This window comes from Petromyzon marinus, chromosome 35, assembly GCF_048934315.1.
Source record: "Petromyzon marinus isolate PM22_M1 ecotype Great Lakes invasive population chromosome 35, UKy_Petmar_22M1.pri1.0, whole genome shotgun sequence".
NCBI classification, from domain to species: Eukaryota; Metazoa; Chordata; class Hyperoartia; order Petromyzontiformes; family Petromyzontidae; genus Petromyzon; species Petromyzon marinus.
Genome location: NC_133701.1, coordinates 12,790,019 through 12,814,129, shown reverse-complemented (window position 1 = coordinate 12,814,129; position 24,111 = coordinate 12,790,019). Strand labels below are relative to the sequence as shown.

At 52.5% G+C, this 24,111-nt stretch overlaps 1 protein-coding gene across 1 annotated transcript; it reads right to left on the bottom strand.

Annotated features, from left to right (window-relative positions):
• Window positions 1-18,467: 18,467 nt before the first annotated feature.
• On the bottom strand, window positions 18,468-23,821 carry LOC116948967 (trypsin). The gene is made up of 5 exons (XM_032966298.2): window positions 23,717-23,821; window positions 21,245-21,404; window positions 20,325-20,584; window positions 19,658-19,791; window positions 18,468-18,717 (listed from the first exon to the last, which is right to left on the bottom strand). The coding sequence occupies exons 1-5, from the start codon at window positions 23,754-23,756 to the stop codon at window positions 18,568-18,570; spliced, it is 744 nt and encodes a 247-aa protein (XP_032822189.1). The 5' UTR covers window positions 23,757-23,821; the 3' UTR covers window positions 18,468-18,567.
• Between the last annotated feature and the right edge of the window lie 290 nt (window positions 23,822-24,111).

The following is a 24,111-nucleotide window of genomic DNA, read 5'->3' as shown; positions in this document are numbered from 1 at the left end:
ATCCTGAAGGACCATTCGAGGCCCGTCAGCAGGCGCGGGAGCCTTTTGTTCCAACTCCGCACGACGCCGCAAGGCCGTCAGGGAATTATCATACAATTGCTCTCGAACCCATTCAGAGCGCATAAGGCGCAAAACAATATCTGCAGGTGCAACACCTGGGCGGGCTCAGCATCCTCGAACACTGCATGACAGTAGCTGTGCTCGCCGACGGAGGTTAACCATGGCCCGCACCGGTCGAACATGCACAGCTAGACGATTGAGGCAACCGGGACAACGCATTGGCATTGCAATGCGGTACCCCTTTCCGATATAGCACACGGAACGAGTATTCCTGTAAAATTTCAAGCCAACGCGAAAGTTCGCCAGAAGGTTGATCAACCTTCAAGGAGTACTGAAGGGCCGCATGATCTGTGCGGACAATTAATTCTCTGTCATAGAGGTAAGGCCTATACTGTTGTACAAAATAAACCATGGCCAACCGCTCTCTACGAGTAACACATTAACGCCATTCTGAAGGGGACTGGACGCGGCTACCATACGCGACTACTTTTTCCACCCCTTAACCTGGGACAGGACTGGGTCTATGCCCGTATCGCTAGCATCTGTCACGAATACATGGCAGGGTGAAATCAGGGTACTCGAGTGGGGGCGCATCGGACAACCACTCACGAAGGGCTGAAAATGCAGCCTCTTCTTCCACTCCCCATTGGAACCTCTGGTTTTAGCCGTCAAGGCGTGCAAGGGCTTAGCAACCGTGGCAAATTGCGGTACGAACCTGTGGTAGTATGACGCAAACCCGACGAAACTGCGCACATCTCCCATGCACACAAGCTGTTTTCTCGGGATCCATGGCTATGCCGTTCGAACTAACAATATGACCAAAATAGCACACAGAATTCTGCAGCAGATGACATTTCACTGGTTTAAATTTCAAATTGGTTGATCACATTCGAACAATAACAGATCGCATCCACTGGAGATGTTCATCAAAAGTGCGGCTGGACACAATGATATCATCCAAATAAATGAGACAAGAGTCCTACTGCAGGCCAGTCAAAACAAGTTCCATAAGCCGTTGAAAGGTGGCCAGAGCCGAATTCAAGCCCATCGGACGACAATTAAATTGGAAGTGTCCCTGGGGTGTGCGGAATGTGGTTTTAGGCTTTGATGATTCGTCAAGAGGAAGTTGCCAAAACCACAATGACAAGTCCAGAGTAGAAAAAAAAACGCGCACCGTACCAAGCATCCAGAGAGTCGTCCATGCACGGATGTGGGGATGCGTCCGCTTCGGAAACCTTAATCAACTTATGGAAGTCAACGCAAAACCTAAGACTTCCGTCCTTTTTCTTGAGAAGCATGACGGGCGCTCCCTAAGGGCTGGTAGATGGAGAAATAATATCGGTGGCCAACATCTCATCGACCGCCTGTTGCACACATTCCTTTTCTAGTGGACTCAATCAATACGAGTTATGACGAACAGGGCCGGCCTCCCCTGTATTGATACGATGTTGCAATAAGGAGGTACGGCCAATATCAAATTCACTTTTGCTAAATACGTCATAGAAGTCACACAGCAGCGATCACAATTCCCCTCACTGCACCAAAGACAACTGCGAATTCTCCTGCCCACATCGCGCTCACAAATCCAGTCTGTTCCACTGCACCAATTACACCACCAGTCACATCGGCATTATTCTCACAAAATGCAGTTGTCGCGTGAGCTAATACGGTACCCGCCTGGACCGAAACAGTTCCCGGACCCACGTTAAACACTTGTAAGAATGGCTCTTGGTCAAGGCGAAGGACCAGCTGTATGCCTACTAGCGCCAATCCACTGGTCGCCATATTCGACAGAGCCAGAAGGGCAGCTGCCTTTGGATCAACCTTTCCCAATCACTTGCGATAGCGTAACGGTACAAGCATCTGCAAGCCTGGTGGAATCTCCACTGAGTCCCTAGTCAGGGCTTGGACCATGACACACGCAGCTGTACTCGTATGCAGAGATGCCAAAAAAAACTATTTGCGACCTGACGGCAATTCCACACAACCCTGACTGACCAGGATCTTAACAGGCATTTTTCTTAGGAAATCATTACCCAAAAGGCAAGGCACCGGCAGCATCCTCGAGATTGGCACAGGCCCGACCGCAGCAACTTTGCCAATTTTGATGCGGGCCTCCACTTGCCCAATGATACCCATGCTCCCACCGTTTGCCGCGACACAAGCATTTACAACAGTTCGCACTCGTCGTTCAGACATCGGAAACAATTGAAAAATGACATCAGAAATAATGGTGGCCGAGGCTCCCATGTCCATCAAGACACGAACCTCAAATCCTTGAATAGAGACAGATACCACCGAGGAACCCACAGCCGCCGCGATCACTCGACGCGCCAATTTCCTCCTCTGCGTCCCCGAACTAGGCCACCCATACGTAACAAAATTCCACTGCCCGGTGTCAATGTGTGTGTCATGCCGGATAACCCTCGAACCCATAGATGCCTGAGATTGCAATATGAGCCGGGTGTCTGATGTGTCTCGACTCGCCTGTTGGGGTTGAGATGTAGCCGTCGGTGGAGCTGTGGGCGCCAGAGTCATGGTCGCTGCCCGCAGCGAAAGCAGGTAAGCAAGGGCCTTCGCAGCGTCCAATCCTCCTGCTCCTGCGGTCTCAAGCTCCTCTGATGCCGCGCGGCATCTACTCTTCTCCAACTCTACACCGTGAGCGCAGCAGCGATGTCCTCCTCCAAAGTAGCACTCTCAGCTGGTTGCACCACGACGTTCCGTGGCGACCACCACTTTGGCTCCCCGTCTCGGCTGGGGTCCCCTGTCCATGCCACAATTTGAGCCCATCGATGTACATTCTTGTGGACCTGAAGACATCTGCTGGCACACCGGGATGTCTGTCCGTTTTTGTCACACACCAGCAAGAGAACCCCCATCTCTCGTGCAAGTCCTAACATCCTTTCCATAGTGAGCGAGTCGAGGGTTTTTGGATCCACCCCGGGGTAAGCTGCTCCCGCCAACGCCAACAACATGCTACGGTAAGTAAGAGGCATCTCAGCTTCCCATCGCCTTAGCTGAAAAAAATCTCCTGTGCGTGTCGAAAGGCGGCTCATACACGTTCGCCATCTCAGCATGAGCACCTTGAAGTGTAGCCTTATTAGCAGTGGGAATAGCCCTGAAAACAGCAAAAGCGTCGTCGTCCAGAACAGTCGGCAGAGCCCTCAGTGCCTCATCTCCTGTCCAATGTACTGATCAGAAAGCCACTTCAAATCGTCAAGTGAAGGCGCTCCAATCGTCTCCTGCCACGATGCATTCTTTAACCTGAGGTAATCAGCAAGCACGTTTGGTTCCTCTTTCCCCATTTCTAGCAGCGAGTCCTGCATCTTGCGTATCACGCTTGTTTCGTAAAATGGCGGACTTTATCCGCGCCTCCCCCGTGCCGCTCATAATGGCGGCCTCCGGCTGCGCGTCCTCCCCGCCACGTGTGATGGCGGCCGTTGCGTTTGCGGACGTTCCCAATAGAACGGCAACTCCAGGCTCCTGGTCGTTCCTTCCCGGCGATGTCAGTGCAGCACGACCCGCTATCGTAGCTTCTGTCATAAGCGTCACCAATAGCACGACAACTGTCTGCAACAGGTCCAGCTGCACGGACACCATCCACCAGCCGTCTTTGGGCTGCTGGTGCAGAGTGGCTGCTCCCGGTTCCACCGTCTCTGGCGCAGCCAACTCACTCGCCGCGGCTTCAATAACCGGGACCGCGGTTCCCGGGGATGGTAGGAGGTCTTTGGTCGCATTTTCATCATCGTCGGAAGATGCCACAGGTGGGTTCCATTTCTCTGATGCTTTGACATACTTCCTTCTTAGCTGTCTAGCACTAAACTATGTTACCAACCACTTCTGACTCCAATGTAATGAGTGACTTCTGCGACACATCATGTCGAGGGTACTTCTTTTATTACTCACACTGGGAACAACACAGGCCAACACTTATTCTTCCTCACACTGAGTACAACACTCGATATCAACATCTCTACTGGCTACACACAGCTGATTACTCGGCGTGGTCCCCTCGCCCTCACTCGGCCACGCCGCTGGTTGGCGGCGTGACGATGACGGCGATGGAAACCACGCAGATCTTACACGTGGCCAGACGACGGAGAGAGATGTCGGTGAAGGGTGACACAGCCAGCACCCAGGACACCACACATGAGCCCCGAGCTCCGAGTCCGCTCCCCCTTACATCCCCCCAGGGGTGGCTAGGCCCCGCCTCCAGCCACGCCCTCTCGTGGAACCTTCGAGCAGGTTGCCGAAGTATCTCGATTAACCCCACCTGTTACCTTTGCCCCAGATACACCTTCTTCCCTGATTGGTTGGTACTTCTGTGCTCGTACCCATGAATCCCTTCCCAGGCCAGCAGGTGTTACCCTGTCATGCCAGCAGGTGTCACTCTGTCATTACACAACTATATAGTGAGTAGATACTACTGTAGAGTTACTAGTTACTACTATAGTCAGTCGATACTATGATCATCAGCAGTTACTTCTATAGAGTTGGTAGATGCTACCATAGAGGCGGTAGATGCTATTATAGAGTCGTTAGATACTACAATAGTCAGTCGATACTACTATAGTCAGTATATACGACTATAGAGTCAGCAAAATACGACTGTAGGGTCAGGAGGTACTACTACGGTCAGTAGCTACTACTGGGCTCAGATACTACTGTACAGTCAGTAGATACAACTACAGAGTCAGCAGATACTACTATAGAGTCAGTAGATACTACTATAGAGTAAACTGATACTACTTTCAAGTCAGCAGATACTACTGTAGAGTCAGATACTACTGTAGTGGTGTGTATAGTGTCTATCTGGTGTAGCGCCAGCACCAAAAGAAGGGCGGTACTGTAGGTGTGGAGTCTCTCTCTAGCACCGGGATGAGTACGGAACAGAAGGGCCCCTAGGGGGCATAGTTTAGGTGACAGCGTGAGAGAGGTCGGGTGAGGACATGGTAGTCCGGGTGAACCCGAGAAGGCACATGACCAGATGAGGTTGTAACGAGGGCAAAGTGGAGGTGAGAGGGACATGTGATGTGCGCCCAGAGTCTCTGAGAAGGATCTGGAAGGGGGCGTGGGCAAGGGCGGAGCCTGGCCACGCCGCAGCCCATAAAGGCCGTGTCCCGAAAGCGATCTCTGGGAATGGAATCCGCCAGCTACGTCTTTGGTCTTCGGTCGTTGGGCTTCCGCATGGCATCGTGGACCAGGCAGGCAGTTATCTGACCTGGTCCGAGTATATAGTGATCCTGCTGAGTGGCTACATAGCTAACAGTGGTGGTCACCACCCTAAGTCATTATCCCTTCGAGTCGTTAGCTAGTTACGCATGGTGGTTACCACCCTATGTCGTGATCCCATTAAGTGGTTATATGGTTAACCCGTTGTATTAAGAATAAACCTGTTGCCTCCAAGTTCGAGTGTGCACCTCTGTGGAACCCACTATAGAGTCACTAGATACTCTCAATTTTCAGGAATCTTTTTAGATCAACTATTTACCCCCCACTTTCTATAACTTTTTGGACTTCTGCAAGCCTCTTAGATTTTTGTTGATGGACAAATGGACAGACAAACGGCACGCCGGGCTTTCACAATAGCTTAGTATTTGTGTATGTATATATTGAGTTTTTAAGAGAAGTTTTGAAAGAAAGTTTTCCTCCGGGTAACGCCGGGTACTTCCCGCTAGTTTACCGTAAATATGAGCATCACTGAGGTGCAGTCATGGTAAAGTCGTTAGCGAACTGCACCATGAACCCAGAAGCTCGTTTGATTTCCGGCCACGGCTAACATCAGTGGCGAGTGATATCTGAAGCGGTCTTGAGGTCCCCCCTCCCTCTCTTAACTAACCCCCATTAGCCGGTGTGGTGAAGTATGGTCAAACCCTCACAACCCGTACATCGTGGGGAAGACGCCGCGGTGGCGAACTGTGGGTTCGATTCCGATCCCGACCCTGACGCCTGCTGGAAATTTTGAGTGTGCGTGTCTCTCTCCCTGTGGTCGCATGGATTTTTCTCTGGGTCCTCTGGGTTTTCCCTCAACATTTAGGATCAATACGCGTTTAAAATGTGGCTGCTATAAATGTCCACGTGATAAGCCATTCCATTGAACTATCATTTGTGGCCAGGTCGCTTCTGAAAAATACCCCTATAGCTCAGTGCGTCTTACCTGGTAAAATAAAAAAAAAAAAATGTTTTTAAAGATTAGTTTAAGATCTTCATACAACAGGGCATTGACAAAGTCCTGAGTATGAACTTGATGATGACTGGTCACGCACAAGTTGACAAGGGCATTACTGCCTCCTTGGCTGCACCAACTATACGTCTCCACCACACATGTAGACGTACAAGTGACATTATTGTTATTAATACAATAATCGTTACACACCCAAGGAAGCCTCAATGAATCTCAAGACTCTTACAGGTAAGACCGGCCAAGTGTTCGCAGTAGAGGAGGGGGGAAAGCGACATTGTGTCTGTGCGTTATGGAAAAGTTTATCATTTGTAGGAATTCATCATTGGGATGTTTGACCAATACCAGTCCTTTTATGTGTTCATTCATTGCTTTACATTGGTGAAATGATCAGAATCAGAATATTTGTTTATACTGGAGGAATCCGATGAGTTATGCAGCTCTTTTTCACAGATGAAATGTCTTGGCCTCGCTGTGCACTGAGTTGCACCACTATCCGAGTAGATAACCTCGCATTCAATAAACCTTCACAGCCAGGGTGAACATCCGACTCCAAATGTATTTAATTAATTGAACGAGGTAAAACTGATGGAAAAACACAGCGCAAATACAGCATCTGCAAATACTTGGAAATATCAATACAATTAATGAATACTACAGCATAATAACATTGTCTTAGATAACATGAAACTCGACAATACATCCTGGATGGACCAGGCACCTACATTAGTACTGAATAGCTATACGAGAATAAGCTACTGTGTTAAGGGCACATCGTGTAATCACCATACTGCAGCCTAAATGTACACCACTACACATAACACTGAACTGTAGATGGGATATGTCGTCATCCTTGCTCTCAAGATCGCAATAAGGTTACATGGGTACAAGTCTGACTCGACTTATTCAATTACAAGTGACATTCACAATAAGGCAAGTGGCAGGCTTCGTTGTTAACTAGGCCTCATATTTATCATAACAATTTAACAGCATTATAAAGGCATTTACAGCATTATAACGGCCATTATAACATTATAACAGCATTCCCAGTATTATAAGAACATAAACGAACTTACAGACAATGCTTCTTAAAGTCCCACAATGAACAGATGCACCTGTCTTCACGGGGACGGCTCTTTGTGCCACCATATTGTACTCTGTGTAATGGCTGACACCCTGCTGCGTGGCCGAGAGAGAATCTTAATTCGTAACTTCCTGGTCACGTGACCAAACTCAGCATCAAAACAGGAAATTCCTGTGTACACACACCTCCACACTTGCCGTGAGGCAGAACATGAAGCACCTCTTGTTGTTAGGTTGCACGTAAAAAGAACAAGTTTTGAAGCACGTTTCTCCGTACTCTGGGGTTGATGACAAATTCACCCTTTTAAGTGTTGACGTGTAAGTTAAAGTCGCGTGATTTTGTGACCCTTGTGAGGTGAGATATCGAATCTGGTATCGAGTGATACATTCATTATATAACTACATCTAGTTATATAATTAATTCATATCTTTATAATATTACTAGATGTAAAAATGTCCTTATTGATTATTATTACACGTTTAATGTACACATTATTACATTGGTTGTGACTTGGAAACTTAAGGTGAAATTGTAATATATATGTTTTCTTTCTGGTATACAATCGTTGTGGAAATGTTATGTTGCTATTCCAGGGGCCAGAGCTGGTCCACAGATGGAGCAGCAGCTATACAGCAGATGACACACACACATTACTTAAATAAACAAAATAGGTGATGGAATAAACTGCATCAATTCAGTTTTTGTGATTCCTTAACAATACTTTTTGATTTAACATTTTGTCATCACCAAGACATGCCATAGTGACCCCATTCCCTGTCATATTTGATCGATTATCTTTACGTCAAATGATTATTTAAGATTTAGGTTTTTTTTGTTAACTGCTGCCCGCAAGGGGGCAACCAAATAGTCACATGCGACACCGCTGTCCCTGTGCTGTGCGCTGTGGTGCCACAACAGCGAAGCCGCTCCGTCGAAACTGGGGCCGTCGCTGTGCTGCTGCGACCGAGAAGCCACCCGGCTCCCCGTCACAGCACTTCCCCCGCCACCCCCCCCCCCCCCCACCCACATAAACACACACCCAAGTAGGGCCTCATGGGGAGGGAGGGCACCTGCCCTGAGTTTTTACCCGAGAGGCCCCCTCGTAGGGGTGCTCCACGGTTTCTCAGGGTCAGGGAATTGGCAGCCCCCCCCCCAGGCCAAATGGCACTGCGGGGCCGTGGCTTAACTTAGAATGAAATGACCACGGCGAACTCACTGAGAACCGCAGTGAGGGGATGCCCAGGACACACGCGGACCAGCAGACAGGTGGGGAGCGGGGCAGCGCAGGTTAAGCGCCTCTACCCATGGTGCACCGCGGGTTAGCATCTCTACCCATGATGCACCGCGGATTAACGGCTCTACCCATGATGCACCGCGGATTAACGGCTGTACCCATGATGCACCGCGGGTTAACGGCCCTACCCGTGATGCACCGCGGATGGGCGGCGCGAGGGCTTGAAAGGAACATAAAAAGGGACGCTTTGGGGAAGCACGGGGCCATTTTTTGACTGGAGATCAAGAGGAGGGAGGGATCGAGGAGCCGTCATCTCACTGTTACTCGCACGTCCGTGGGACGGGGCAGAGAACAGCCAGAGTCTGTTTACAGGATCATCTATCTGCAACCTCCATCGCTGCGAGGTCGGACCGTAAGTACAAGGGAGAGAGGTAAGACAAAGAGGCGAAATTGGGAGAGAAAATAGAGAGCGGGCAGGTCGATTAAGTATCAGGCAGTAGAGAGATAGGTTAGACCTGTCCTGCTGGTCCGTACTGACACGCACAGTCTAGTTCATTTATTTGTGGGGAATAAACCGTCCGTAGGGTGTAAACTGCGTCGTGTTGTCTCTGTGAGTACGAAGGGACGGTGCTGGGTGTGGCGAGCCTGCCCGCGGTGATTCTTTTGTTTGCTCCGTGAGTAATTTTACCCACGTGTTTACGCTCCCACAGGTGGGTTCACTCGGGGCTTGACGCGCATTCCGGGGCAGCAGTAACATGCTATCACCCTGGGAATTAAAGTTCGGGTCCTTCAATCATTAAATTCACTAGTGCGTGGTGTGGTGAGCCTATGCATCGTGTGACGCTGGTTGTAGTTCGCCCGCACCAATACGGGGCGTGCAGGAGCAGCAGCACTTTCGGCACGCGCCACGCGTGTGGCGTATAGAGACAAATTGGTGAGCGGGTATTCCGCAGCCGCAGCCTAATTAGTTTATTCTGAACTGCTGCGACGGGAAATAAAACAAGATTACACAATTCAAGCACGTGATGCTGCTGGCGGTGGTTACCGCGTGAGTAGAGCTGCGCCGTGAGGTGCACGGGTACCCACGTGCATAATCATACACCGGTTGTTGCAGTTGTGGTAGTGGTATGAATTTAACGGGGGAGTCGGGGGCCAACGGCCCCGACAATTCGATGAGGGCGGGGGACGGTAGCCCCCACAGTTTAGCATCAGAAGCGGTACGAACCCCCGCGTTACCCCACGTGAAAATAAGGCATATATTCACCGGCCGGGGTACCCCTTCGTGGAAAGCGTTTTCCCACAACGTCATAAGGGCTAAGGAAATTAATGGGTGGACGGGCGCGCAGGCGTTACGTCAACTTATTGTGAACCTGGATGGGCGGGCAGCCGATTTTGTGGAAGCTCTTCCCACAAGCGCGCAAACCCAGCTAGCAGAGCTAATGCGCCAACTTGACTTACGGTTCGGCGTGAGAAATGAAGAGGCAAAAACGGCCTTAGAGGCACGCCGTCGCCAACCCGGCGAGGACCTGCGAGATTATGCCGAGGATGTGTGAGTTAACAAAGATTGCACGCCCGGGATACACGACCGAAGTGATTGAGGAGCTGGCTGCCGAGAAAATCCAGCGATACTTGACTCGCACGGCGTGGTGTCAGCCAGACATGAACTGTACGTGTCTTCCCTTTAACGCCCTTGTCGAGCACGCGTAAGTGTGAAAGAATTTCTAGCGAACGCGCGCAGCTCCGAGGACTGGGATGGAAGCGCACCGTCGCAAGCCTGTCCCTAGGGGAGGAAGAGGAAGAACAGGAGCTCGCCAGGACGGTAAGGGGTCGGGAAAAAGAGCCTCCGGTATCCTGCGTCACAACCTCGGGGTGGGTCGCGGGAATACAGACGGGCATCGGAGGGATCGACAGCAAGGTAACCCAAATGGACAGCAAGGTAAGCCAAGTAAGTGAGAGAATAACCAAAGTAGACAACAAGGTAACCCAAGTACAGGCACATATGACTGCGCTACAGGCTACGGTGGAGACGGTTCAGACCGAGGTAGGAGGGCTGGCCGGGAGAATTGCCTGACTGGAGGCAGAGTCTGGGCAGCGGCATACTGGGGGGGGAAGGGGGAGCGGGCGGGGAGGCTCCCACGGGGCCGCCGCCCCTCCCCGAGCGTGTTACCTATGCGACCGTCGAGGGCACCTCGTGAGAAACTGTCCTCAGATCGCCCGCGCTAGAAACGCGCCAGGGTTAAACTCCAACGCCCGCTAGAGAGTGGACCAACTAGGGGTGCAATCGACACGGTCCCAACACAAGAAGACGGTAGTAATAATGACGGGCGAGTGACCCCTACACAGGTTCCGACCACAACACCCAAGGATGCGGTGAGGACAGGCGACTGGCTGCGGGAGCTGGTGGCAGGGATCACGGGGGCTACGTCGCTGGTGGAAGGACAGGTGAATGGGCAGCGCACCCGGATTCTACTGGACACGGGGGCCGTAGCCTCACTCGTGAGCGCCGCGCACTGCAGCGTGCTCGGGGTTGACGTGAGTCGCCTGCAGGCCCCGGATCGCGCGCTGCACACAGCGAGCGGGGCCGGGATGGGGTTGCTGGGAAGGCTCTCCCTCGAGGTCCGTCTCGGAAACCAGGTGTGCACACAGGAATTCTACGTCTCGAGTGTGTTGTGCCACGAGTGTATTGCAGGTACGGACCTCCTGGAAATGCTGGGGCTCAACGTGCAGCCCCACCAGCGATGCGCCACCGTGAAGGGCAGCGGGTAGCGGATCCCGTTCCTGGGACCCGAGCCGAATCGACCTCGCTTCACACCCGTAGCCGCTACGCTGGTGTCGGCCGTCACCATTGGGCCGCTCGCCGAGATGTTGGTGCCAGTGGCAACCCCCTCCACCGACCCCACACACCGACCATCGGGCGAGGTAATGCTAACTCCTCACCCGGAGTTGGCAGCGCGGTATGGAGTCGTAGGGTCAGCCACGCTGGTAAACGCAGATGGGGGCTGACTGTTCATGCGGGTGTTTAACCCACACAGCACCCCGGCGATGCTATGACGACGCACCACAGTAGCTACCATACACCCCCTGCACGCGCGCCACTCTAACGATTCGGTGTTTGCACTCTGGGCGGAAGACCCTGGCCGCTCCGAGGACAACCAGGATCTGGCCTGGCGGGTCGGCCCGACCCCCCGGGCCGAGATCGTTCCCCTGCATGATGCGTTACATGTGCCTTTGGTCAGATTTACCTAAGGGGGAGGCCGATCAGCTGCGCGGGTTGTTGCAGCAGTACGCCGATGTGTTCAGTGAGCACGATTCGGATGTAGGCCAGACAGACCTTGTTAAGCACCGAATTGACACAGGTGCAGCCCGACCTATCAAACTCCCTTCATATTGGGTGGGCGCGCCTGAACTTACCCAGATCAAGGAGGCAGTCGCGGATATGCTACATGATAACATAATCCAGCCCTTGGCGAGCCCCTGGTTTGCCCCGGTGGTGCTGGTGACGAAAAATGATGGGTCGACCCGGTTCTGCGTTGATTACAGAAAGTTGAACGCAGTCACCCTCGGCGACGCCTTCCCCATACCGCGCATCGACGACACCTTTGACAGCCTTGCAGGAGCACGGTATTTTTCCACCCTCGATCTGGCGTCGGGGTACTGGCAGGTGGAGATGGCGAAGGAGGATCGGCCAAAAACCGCATTTACCACCCCGATGGGACTGTTCGAGTTTCGAGTACTCCCGTTCGGACTCACTAACGCGCCCGCGACGTTTCAGCGGTTGATGGAGTTGGTGATGTGGGGCTTGGAGTGGGAACAGTGCCTGATTTACCTGGACAACGTGATAGTGTTCAGTAGATCTCTGTCTGAGCACTGGTCCAGGCTGCGAGAGGTGTTCCAGCGATTGCGATCAGCCCATCTCAAGCTCAAGCCGTGTAAGTGTTACCTTGCGCAGCGCGAGGTGGGGTACCTCGGACACCGAGTAAGCGAGGCAGGGGTGCGCACCGACCCGGAGAAGGTGCGCGCCATAGTGGAATGGCCACGGCCAAGTAACCTGATGGAAATCAGATCATTCTTGGGGCTCGCCACCTATTATCGCCGATTCGTGAAGGGATTCAGCGAGGTAGCACGCCCCCTCACCCAACTCACCTCCCCTCAGAACCCTTATCAGTGGACGGAGGCCTGCGAGACGGCCTTCGCCGCCCTCAAAGACCACCTTACCCACACCCCCACCCTAGCTTTCCCCAATTTCACCACTGATTTTATTTTAGACACCGACGCCTGCAGCAGTGGACTGGGCGCGGTGCTGTCACGGGTGCAGGGTGGGACGGAGCGGGTCACCGCATACGCCAGGCGGACCCTGAGTGGGGCCGAGCTGAATTATTGCGTGACCCATCAAGAACTGTATGCCGTGATCTTCGCGTGTAAACAGTTCCGACCGTATTTGTACGGCAGGAAATGTCAGGTGCGCACCGACCATTATGCCCTGCAGTTCCTCCTTACATTTAAGGAGCCGCGGGGGCAGATGGCCCGATGGTTGGCGCATTTGCAGGAGTACAACCTGCAAATAGAGTACCGAGCTGGGCGTACGCACGCAAATGCGGACGCCTTGTCGAGGCGGCCCGCGGTGTGCACCGAGACAAGGGTGGAGGAAGTCTGCCCGTGCTTCATGGGGGGCCGTTGCCGGCAGGTGGCGGGCCCCCAGGAGCGCACGGAGACTAACCCTCCCCCGGTGAGAGACAGTGCAGTATGTGCAACAGAGGCCCTTGCAGGGGGGACCAGGGACCCAGAGGACCACCCGGCGAGCACGGAGCCCACACCCCGGGGCCTGACGGGTCGTGCAACCCCACCAGATCAGATCCAGGAGGACGTCGGCTGCGCCTTTCCGGGCCTGGACGACGAGCAGCTGAGACGGACCCAGCTGTGGGATCCGGATCTGGCGGCGGTGGCAGCGGCCCTACGGGAGAAGAAGGACGCCCTACCAGGACCCTGGAGTGGTTTGTACGCCCGGTTGTGCGTGCAGAACGTGGTTGTATGAGAGCTGACCGAAGCCGGCCAGCCTGGGTGCATCTGTGTTCCCGCCCAGGTGCGACCCCAGCTGCTAAGACTGGTGCACGACCACCCGCTCGGGGGCCATGACGGGGAACAGCGAACTCGGGAAGCCCTGCATCGCCAGTATCTCTGGCCCAAGTTAGCACAATTCGTGGCCGCCTGGGTACAAGGCTGCCGCGTGCGCCAGCAATGCGGGCCGAAACCAGCGCGATACCAGGTACCCCTGAGACCGTTCCGCATCAGTCGAACGAATCAGCTGGTTGGGATCGAACTGCACGGGCCATTCCCGCGATCCCACCGGGGCAACCGATATATTCTCGTAGCGGTGGAGTACTCACACGCTATCCCGTAGCGGTGGCCATCCCTGATAAGACAGACCTCGTAGTGGCCCGAGCATTCGTGGAACACTACGTACTTAAGCACGGGATCCCCGAACGAGTCATTACCGACCAGGGTAGTGAGTTCGAGGCAGAGCTATTCCAGGCGCTGTGCCGGGAGTTCGGGATCCAGAAGGACCGAACTACGGCGTATCACCCCCAGGCAAATGGGATGGTAGAGAGGATGAACCAAACTCTAGCCGGGAAGCTTAAACGCATGGGGGCCGCGAATCACGGGACTGGGACGAACACCTCCCCTATGCTCTGTTCGCCTACGCCACCATGGTACACACATCTACGGGACAGACCCCGTTCCTAATGATGTTTGGTCGTGAGTCTCGCCTGCCCGCAGATCTGCTGTTCGGTGTCCCTCCGCCACAATGGGAGGAAGGGAGCCGCCCCGTGGACCAACTGATGGAGACCCTATGAGGAGCTAGGGGCCGGGCCTACCCACAAGGCGAGGCCGCACACCAGCAGCAGGAGCAGGGCGCCCGACCCCGAATGGAGCCCCTTTCTACTCGGCGGGCTCTAAGGTATGGCTGCACACCCCTCGCGTCGGGGCCGGGCAGGCGGGGAAGCTAACCACCTACTGGCGGGGACCCTGGACCGTGGGACGACAGATCTCCCCCTGGACGGTACTGATTCAGGGGGGAGAGAGAGGCCGGGAGATGGTGGTCAACGTCAGGTGACTAAAACCATGGAGGGCGGCCTCAGCGAAGGAGAACCCCGCCGCTCGAGTACCCCGAAACCCCGGGGTCCCCACACCCCCCATACCCGGGGGCCTCGCACGGTATATGGGCCCCGGGGGGTCCTGACCCGGGCCAGGGAGGACGGGGACGACGGCCCCTGAACCATACCGCACCCGAGTTTGTCTCCCAGCCCGCAGGTGCCAAGGACCAAGGAAAACCGCTGGAGTGGAGGAGGAGACCGCCGCCGGAACTCCGGGAGACGGAGCCACCACCCCCGAGGCCGGCCACGAGGACTGGACGAGTCCCGCGGACCCCGCAACGCTACCTCGTGGGAGCAACCCAGGCGAGGTGCTCCAGTCAACCCGAGATGGGGACTGGCACCTCGGGGGGCTATGTGGTGCCACAACAGTGAAGCCGCTCCGTCGAAACCAGGGCCATCGCTGTGCTGCTGCGACCGAGAAGCCACCCGGCTCCCCGTCACAGCACTTCCCCCGCCCCCCCCCCCCCACATAAACACACACTCAAGTAGGGCCTCATGGGGAGGGGGGGGCACCTGCCCTGAGTTTTACCCGAGAGGCCCCCTCGTGGGGGTGCTCCACGGTTTCTCAGGGTCAGGGAATTGGCAGACACCCCCCCCCCCCACCCCAGGCCAAATGGCACTGCGGCGCCGTGGCCTAACTTAGAATTAAATGACCATGGCGAACTCACTGAGAACCGCAGTGAGGAGATGCCCAGGACACACGCGGACCAGCAGACAGGTGGGGAGCGGGGCAGCGCGGGTTAAGCGCCTCTACTACCCGTGATGCACCGCGGATGGGCGGCGCGAGGGCTTTGAAAGGAGCATAAAAAAGGGACGCTTTGGGGAAGCACGGGGCCATTTTTTGACTGGAGATCAAGAGGAGGGAGGGATCGAGGAGCTGTCATCTCACTGTTACTCGCACGTCCGTGGGACGGGGCAGAGAACAGCCAGAGTCTGTTTACAGGATCATCTATCCGCAACCTCCATCGCTGCGAGGTCGGACTGTAAGTACAAGGGAGAGAGGTAAGACAAAGGGGCGAAATTGGGAGAGAAAATAGAGAGCGGGCAGGTCGATTAAGAATCAGGCAGTAGAGAGACAGGTTAGACCTGTCCTGCTGGTCCATACTGACACGCACAGTCTAGTTCGTTTATTCGTGGGGAATAAACCGTCCGTAGGGTGTAAACCGTGTCGTGTTGTCTCTGTGAGTACGGAGTGGCGGTGCTGGGTGTGGCGAGCCTGCCCGCGGTGATTCTTTTGTTTGCGCGTGAGTGAGTAATTTTACCCACGTGTTTACGCTCGCACGGGTGGGTTCACTCGGGGCTTGACGCGCATGCCGGGGCACCAGTAACGTGCTATCACCCTGGGAAGTAAAGTACGGGTCCTTCGATCATTAAATGCACTAGTGCGTGGTGTGGTGAGCCTATGCATCGTGTGACGCTGGTTGTAGTTCGCACGCACCAATTCGGGACGTGCAGGAGCAGTAGCGCTCACGGCACGCGCCGCGCGTGTGGCGTATAGAGACAAATTGGTGAGCGGGTATTCCGCAGCCGCAGCCTAATTAGTTGATTCCGAACGGCTGCGACGGGAAATAAAACAAGATTACACAATTCAAGCACGTGATGCTGCTGGCGGTGGTTACCGCGTGAGTCGAGCTGCGCCGTGAGGTGCACGGGTACCCACGTGCATAATCATACACCGGTTGTTGCAGTTGTGGTAGTGGTATGAATTTAACGGGGGAGTCGGGGGCCAACGGCCCCGACAATTCGATGATGGCGGGGGACGGTAGCCCCCACAGCGCTCCTGAGACGTGGACAAGCTGGCTTCTGGGCGCGTTGATGGAGCACGGTGGTGTTGTGTGGCTTGCGGTGTTGATGCCGTGGTCAATATTTCAGACACACCAATGCTTTTTGGAGAGCACGTTCCAAGTAAACTGTTCCCGTCAAACATATCTGTCAACCCCTTGTCAGTTTCTACCTTATTACAGACCAATTCAGACCTTATTGGTCACCCGTGCCCTTTATAAATCTCAACGTTCACCCTACAAAGTCCCATCACGAGGGAAATACACAAACAAATAGACACAAATTATTATTTGTGCCCGTATTGAAACGGCTGTTCGCAGTATGGACCCGAAAACTAAATTTCCCTGTAGTAGAATACGAACAAACCGTCACATGACCCAGTCGTAAAGTTGCTCATCCATCTCACCGAGCCGTGTGATATGGACAGGGACGAACGGAACGCAAATTCAGATTTCTGTAAAATCACAGCTTGCAATGTGAACTGTAAGATCACAGAGTGATTCCGTGTTCTGTGACATCACAGCAAGCACCGTGCAGTGTAACCGCGCTGAGAATGTGGCAATTGTTTACATTATTTAATCATGAACTCCGTAGATATGAATGCAGCAATGGGATCAATTGTATCTGTTTGAAGCATGAATGATTTGCCTTGAAATAAGCTCGATTTAGCTGAACAAGCTTCTGACCACGATATTTTACATGCACCCTGTATGTAATATCCCCCAGCTCGAAACTGTGCTCCTCCATCAGCTCAGCGATCCGGCCACCAGACCTCTGCCCCTACCACCCTTCACCTACCCTCATCCATGCCCATTTCACAACTTCACGCTTGTGCCCCATACCCCACTCCCTCTCATTCACGCTGCACCCATCAGACACTCTCACTCACCATCACACACTCTACCTTATTCTACCTTACCTACCCCTGCAACATCAGCTACATTCCCAGCCCCTGTCCCTCTATGCATTCCGTCACCTCCCTCACTGAACGCTGTCGGCTTGCATTTTAAAGCGCCCTGCAAACAGCGCTATATGAATCCGAAATAGAACAGAAAAGATGAGTCTTATCGTTTGACTCGTTATTTATAGAATATAGCCAATAATAGTACACTAACCACTGCTGGATTAAGGCCTCCATATACACCGTCTTTGAGGGGTTGTTTGACCTAACTTCTCCATCCTGGTTGGGGTGGGTTGGTGATGGTTCTTTCACTCGCTACTGATTGTAGCCTTGGCCAAGAATCAAACTCAGGTGACCAGTTTAACACGGAGTAGGCTTTCGTGACCAATATCCAAAATAGATTTTTTTTTGGGATATATCGCGTAAATATAAATGTGTCGTTAAACCTGCCACCACCCGACAGACTGGTGTGTTGGAGAGTAAACGCACAACATTTACAATTCGATTATGACGTTTTGCCAGTAATTACATCCAGCCTCATCAGGCGACAGCCAGAGTTGTTACTCTCCAACACACCGGTTAGTGCTGAACTAGTAACGAATTGGCATGTTTGTTTAAGTGACAAACCTTACTAATTGGCTGTGTCGGGTGGTGGTGGGTTTAACGACACATTTATATTTACGCGATCTAACCCAAAAAGACCTCTATAAAGTGACCAGGTTCAGAATACAATGTGCTAACCAATACATCATCACCATAGTATGCAGCATCAGAGTGAGTGGCTCACAATCTAGAAGTTTAGGAGTTCAATTCCTGGTTGGGGATTGACTCATTATTCGACTCGAATGTCAACAGTGGTTGTCCGATGGATAGACTTGACCCATCATAGGAATGTAGAATTTCCACCACTGGCTCGGAGCTGCAAACAGGAGGTGAGCACTACCTCAATGCTCCTTAAACAGGCATTAACTTTGACTTTTTAGCTTTTAAAGTCAACAAACTGTGAAATCTACTTTGAATAAGTGCATACCCCATAAAAACAAGCTCACAAAAAACACACAGAAACCAAGATAAATTATTGGTTCACATTTTTATTCATTTGGTTACACCATAAGAATTGTTGTCATGATCATCGTTATGGTCGCGGTGTAGAGTAGTGTGGCAGATCCACGCTTAGTTGGCCGCGATGGTCTGCGCGATCCAGGCGTTGTAGTTGCACACCTTGGTGTACACGCCGGGGTAGTTGGGCAGGGCGCAACCACGGCCCCAGGACACGATGCCCTGCAGCTCGCCATTGCACACGACGGGGCCGCCGGAGTCTCCCTGCGGTGGCGGCAGCAACAGGGGTCAGGGGGGTCGGGGGTTAGCAGCTGTCTCCTGCATCCGGTGGCTCAGCGGTAGAGCAAGAAGCTGTCAATCGTAAGGTTTTGCGAGTTCATGTCCTGGTTGGAGGTTGCTATCGTGGTTTGTATTTATACAGGTTTTTTTGTTGTTATATCCACGATCTAATCCCCAAAAACGTATATTATGGATGATTTTGATCGCGAAAGCCTACGTGTTAAACCGGTGTTTTATATTGTTTGTTGTTGTAACGTTCTGACCGGCCCCGACTGAACATCTGACAAAAGAGAGTTTTATAGCTCATCGGATTCCTCCAGCAAAAGTAAAAGTTCTGATTATGACTCATTCCATCATTTCTCTGAGAAAGTCAACGGTGATTGCCCAATCACTTTTTCACCAGGCTCAGGGCTGTAAACGTGAGGTGAGTGGCTCAATGGTCATTGCAGCAGGAAATCGATTTGACTTTACTAGCAGACGAGACCAGGGAGTAGCAAGTGAAGGTCGTATTTAAGTTTCAAATGGGTGCAATTCTGTCAATGCACATTTGAACATGTTACCAACGCAGCTTATTATCGTACCACGATGATTGCACTCACAAAGCAAATCACGTGTAACAATTTTCACCAATTACTCTGGTCAATTGAATCTGGAATTCCCTCCCTCCAGCCATCTTTTGCTGCAAAATTCAAGGCAAAGCTGAATACTTTTTAAATAAATAAAAATATATATACGTATATACATTCTCCCTGTTTTCATTGTTTCACGTTTGAAATGAATGCCGTATCCTACTTCTTGCGCAGCATATTTACTTGAAACGATATAAACCCAAACTATAGTCGCGCTGCGATTCCCGAAACCCTCCGTTCCTCGAATCTGTCTCCGATCGAAGCGAGCTCCTTCGGCTTCGATGTCGCCGTCTCACCTGGCAGGAGTCCTTGCCGCCCTCCAGGTATCCCAGGCAGATCATGTTGTTGGTGATGTCACCGGGGTAGGAGTTCCTGCAGGAGGTGTCGCTCAGCACGGGCGCCTGGACGCACATGAGGACGTCGGGACTGCCTGTGGGGGGAGATAATGCCGGTTGAGGAGGTGGCGAGGCCGAGCACACGGCACAGGGCGGCACCCCGCCACTGACGCGTCGATCTTGTCATGCTGCGGGGTCAAAACACCGCCTGCAGCTTAGGAATTCACTGTCAGTGTCTCTCGCTATGTTGCTCAATTCGAGAAAACGTATTCACTCTCGTTCGTGACGTGTTCAGTAGCGCGGTGGGTTGCTGGCCGCTGGCGTTTCGGGCCTTTATGCCAGTGCTGTACAATAATTATATATATCCAAGATTAGGTGTTTAAGTGTTATCCCCTCAGTTCAGGCACTGCGGTTTCCCACTGCATGCAACAATATTCGACAAGTAATTGTAACCGCCCAATCGTGACGTGGCTGCGTTAACGAGTAAACAACTTCTTTCTCCACATTAGAAGAATGTTACCGATTTGCATGGGGGCAGATGTTGAACGCGTTTCCCTTCACGTCTCTGTCGCAGTAGAAGGGGGAGAAGGGGGGTGGGTGGGGGGCGGTGAGCGCAGTGCATCCTCACCGATGCTGGTCTGGGTCTCGCCCCAGCCGGAGATGGTGCACATGACTCCGGTGTTGACGCAGGAGGAGGGCAGCGCGATGGCCTGCGCGTACTGATTGAGGGTGGCGGGTGAGGACAGCTTGATGAGCATGATGTCGTTGTCGATGGTCCAGGAGTTGTACTGGGGGTGCTGGATCGCCTTGGAGGCCTGAATCTGCTGCTCGGTGCCCTCGTTCACGAAGATGTTGTGCTCGCCGATGCGCACGGAGATGCGGGACGCGCTGGGGTTGGAGGAGGAGAAGGACGAGGATAATGATGAGGAATTGAATTTATAAGGCTCTTAAATTACTTCGCAACTCGGCACCTAACGTCGCATGTCATCTCCGCTATTCCTATTCCCTACTGCTATCACACTGGGCACAACGATTGTGTTCCCAAATGAAACGCTGCATGTTCAAAATCACGGTCGGGGGTTCACTTGGCCCATCTCCCCTCTGAGATTGATAACATTGCTACTACTTTGTAGAGTGATTTTCCTGTGGAGATACTCACCCATGAAATTAGGAATGTGGAATTTACACCACTGGTTCAAGGCTGTTAACGGGAGTTCAGCAACACCTCAGTGCCCATTGAGAGATGTAATATGGGTAACGGAGATTGCAGTGTCGTGGCTTGGCAAAACCCCACCAGAACATCACGCCACCACGCAGAGATGGACAAAACGCATTCAGATTTCTGACTTATGTAATGTATGTACGAATGACCAATTTCTTTGAGGTGTGTAATTTAGATACCAATTGCAAATTGCAAATGTAACGAAATTACATGTGGAAATTTTCGTGTAATTTAGATAGCAGCCCCATTTCTGCCCCCTCAGCCTCCCAGTCACCGACACGCACACAGCGAAGAGATCCGCTCTTGTCTGCACGCAGCATACTCACGTCTGGTAGCAGTGAGCAGCAGACACGACCCACTGGCTATTGATCAGGGAGCCTCCGCAGAAGTGGTATCCGATGTTGAGGGACACCTGCCACGGCTGTGAGTGGGCAGCGCACTCGGAGCCACCCACGATGTGGTCCTCATACATGTATGGGGCCGCCGCTGTCAGACAAAGACAAAGATCCCCCAGTAGAGCCTTCACAGACTGTTGGGGCAAGTGTTATTAGTGAGCACCTATGAAGGCCGGCACGGCACACAAGGGGGTGGGTGGCCAGCACACACAGTCGTGTCGATGTATGTCCAGGGCCATTCACTTGCATCCACCAACATTCATCATCATCGTCGTCCTTGTCTTCATTGAAAGCAGTCTCACTGCTAGTAACATCCCAATCATCGCCAACATTGGAGTTGCTCGAACACCCCAATGTGGGACCACAAAGCTTTGGAAGTTGTTGGCATCTGTTCTGCTTTCCCACGCGTCTGTCTGTGGGTTTCCTCTGGGTCTTTGTGCCAAAGGCGCTTTGCACATTCTACAGTAGCAATTTGCATGAAAAACATTCCTGCGGAGGGAACTGGTAGGAACGTTGGGTTGCTCGGTCAATGGCCAGGATCAACGGCGGCGTGGTGTATTCCGCAAATATGCCCGACTGTGAGGGCGGGCACAAGCCGGCGTGAGTAGGTTAAACGTTGAGTTTTATAGGGCACCACGGGGTGACCAGCCCCTCCCCAACCAGCCCCACCCCTCTCACCCCCAATCCAGCCACACACTCCCCAACCAGCCCCTCCCCACCCAGCCCCTCCCCACCCTCCCCACCCAGCCCCTCTCTACCCTCCCCTCCCCACCCAGCCCCATCCTCCCCACCTTCCCCACCCAGCCCCTCCCCACCCTCCCCTCCCCACCCAGCCCCTCCCTCCCCACAAAGCCCCTCCCCACCCTCCCCTCTCCACCCAGCCCCACCCCTCCCATTTTTGGATGCACGATGGATGGATGGACACAATCCCCTGTGGGCTGGTGTAACCAGGAGGTTCCTACCAGTATTAAGCTGTATTAAAATCATAGTACTGTATTATTATAAATAATAGTTATTGCTTGCACAACTATTATCAACGCCATCACCCCACTGTCATTGCCAGACGTATGTGTGTTGAATACCTGTCAACCCCTTGTCAGTGTCTACCTTATTACTGACCAATTCAGACCTTATTAGTCAACCGTACCCTTTATAAATCTCAACGTTCACCCGACAACGTCCCATCACAAGGGAGAAACACAAACAAATAGACAATTTTTTTTTGCCCGTATTGAAACGGCAGTCCGCCATATGGACCTGAAAACTCAAATTCCCTGTACACAAATACGGGATAAATCGTTCGGGTTGACAGCTATGGCGTTGTACGTTAAACTTCTTTTCGTACCGTACGTAGTCAACCGAGCTAATCGGACGATTATAATCAACACCATCGTCATCACCATCTCGCTCCTCACCGTCTCTCCTAGAGTGCTAAAAAGTAGCAATTACCGGTGGGGTTAAATGAGTAAAAGTGAAAGCCATCGGTGATGAGGCGAGACGTTTTTGGATTTGAGGTCAATCGGATACAAATGGGCGACAGACGTTGTGCAACAAAACTATCTTGTCGTACCGACAGATGCACCACTATTGCTGCTCTCTAAGTATCCACGACAAGATAGTTTTAATTATAGTGATACAATGATAATAATATTCAGCCCCTTGTCAATCGAATGCAGAATGAAGTCCTCCCCACTCTGTGTTGGTCGTTTCTTTAAAACTGCTTTTTGTGTTTATCACGGTGCAAAAGAAGTTCAACATACATAAATGGGGGTTGTTTAACAATTCTTCACCACGCTGGTCATTCGGGGTTCTGTCTTAAAAGGAAAATATATCATAGACGACGTTTTGGGCAATGGCCATTCTTCATAGCACCAACATAATTTGGATCACATATCGCTCGCAACTAATGTTTGGTCGTGAGCTCAAAATCGAACTCGAGTCACCGGGTTCGTAGCGCAGCGCGCTGTTACACTACCGCTCCCCAAACGTCTACAAGACACAAAGATCCCCCGTATAGCCTTAACAGACTGTTGGGGCAATTTCTGTCAGCGAGCATCTATGATGGCCAGCACAGACACACACGGAGACAAAGACAAACATCCCTAGTTTAGCCTGAACAGACTGTTTGGCCAAGTGCTGTTAGCGAGTAGCACCTATGAAAAAGGCTGGCGATGTTTACACATCGAACCAGGTACTCATTTGAGGCTGAGTCGACCTAGGAGAGACCAAGACCGGTTTAGATAATCGTCAGAATCGAACTCAGGTCGCTGGGTTCGTAGCGCAGCACGCTTACCATTGCACTATCGCTCCCGACACACAGAGACACACATAGAGACAAATGAAGACAAAGACAGAGACACACACAGACAAACAAAAACACACACAGACTCTGGAAGAACTCACCAGCGACACCCACGAGAAGAGCGAGGATGAGCCCGTGCATGTTTTTCTGTGGTTCGTGAGCAAGACGATGCTGAGCTGCTGCCCCGAGTCCCCTTATATCCCAATCGGCATCTCCACCTTATCTCGTGGCCTTGTCCTGTATCTTCTGTGCTGCCCGGTACCTTGTGGAAGCCTCATTAAACCTATCGATATTTTCCCAGCCGATACTGAAATAGCCAGAACCGGTTACCGGAAATAAACGCCACAACCGTATCAAACGCTTTTCATTTGTTCATATGCGTGCCTTCCACTGTGGTGTTCCTGCCAAATTATGCGCTGGGTTCCAAGGGTGTCAAGCTCTGGGATCCTGCGGATGGAGGAACAGGGTCTTGCAGAGGCGCAACCTCAGTAACCGT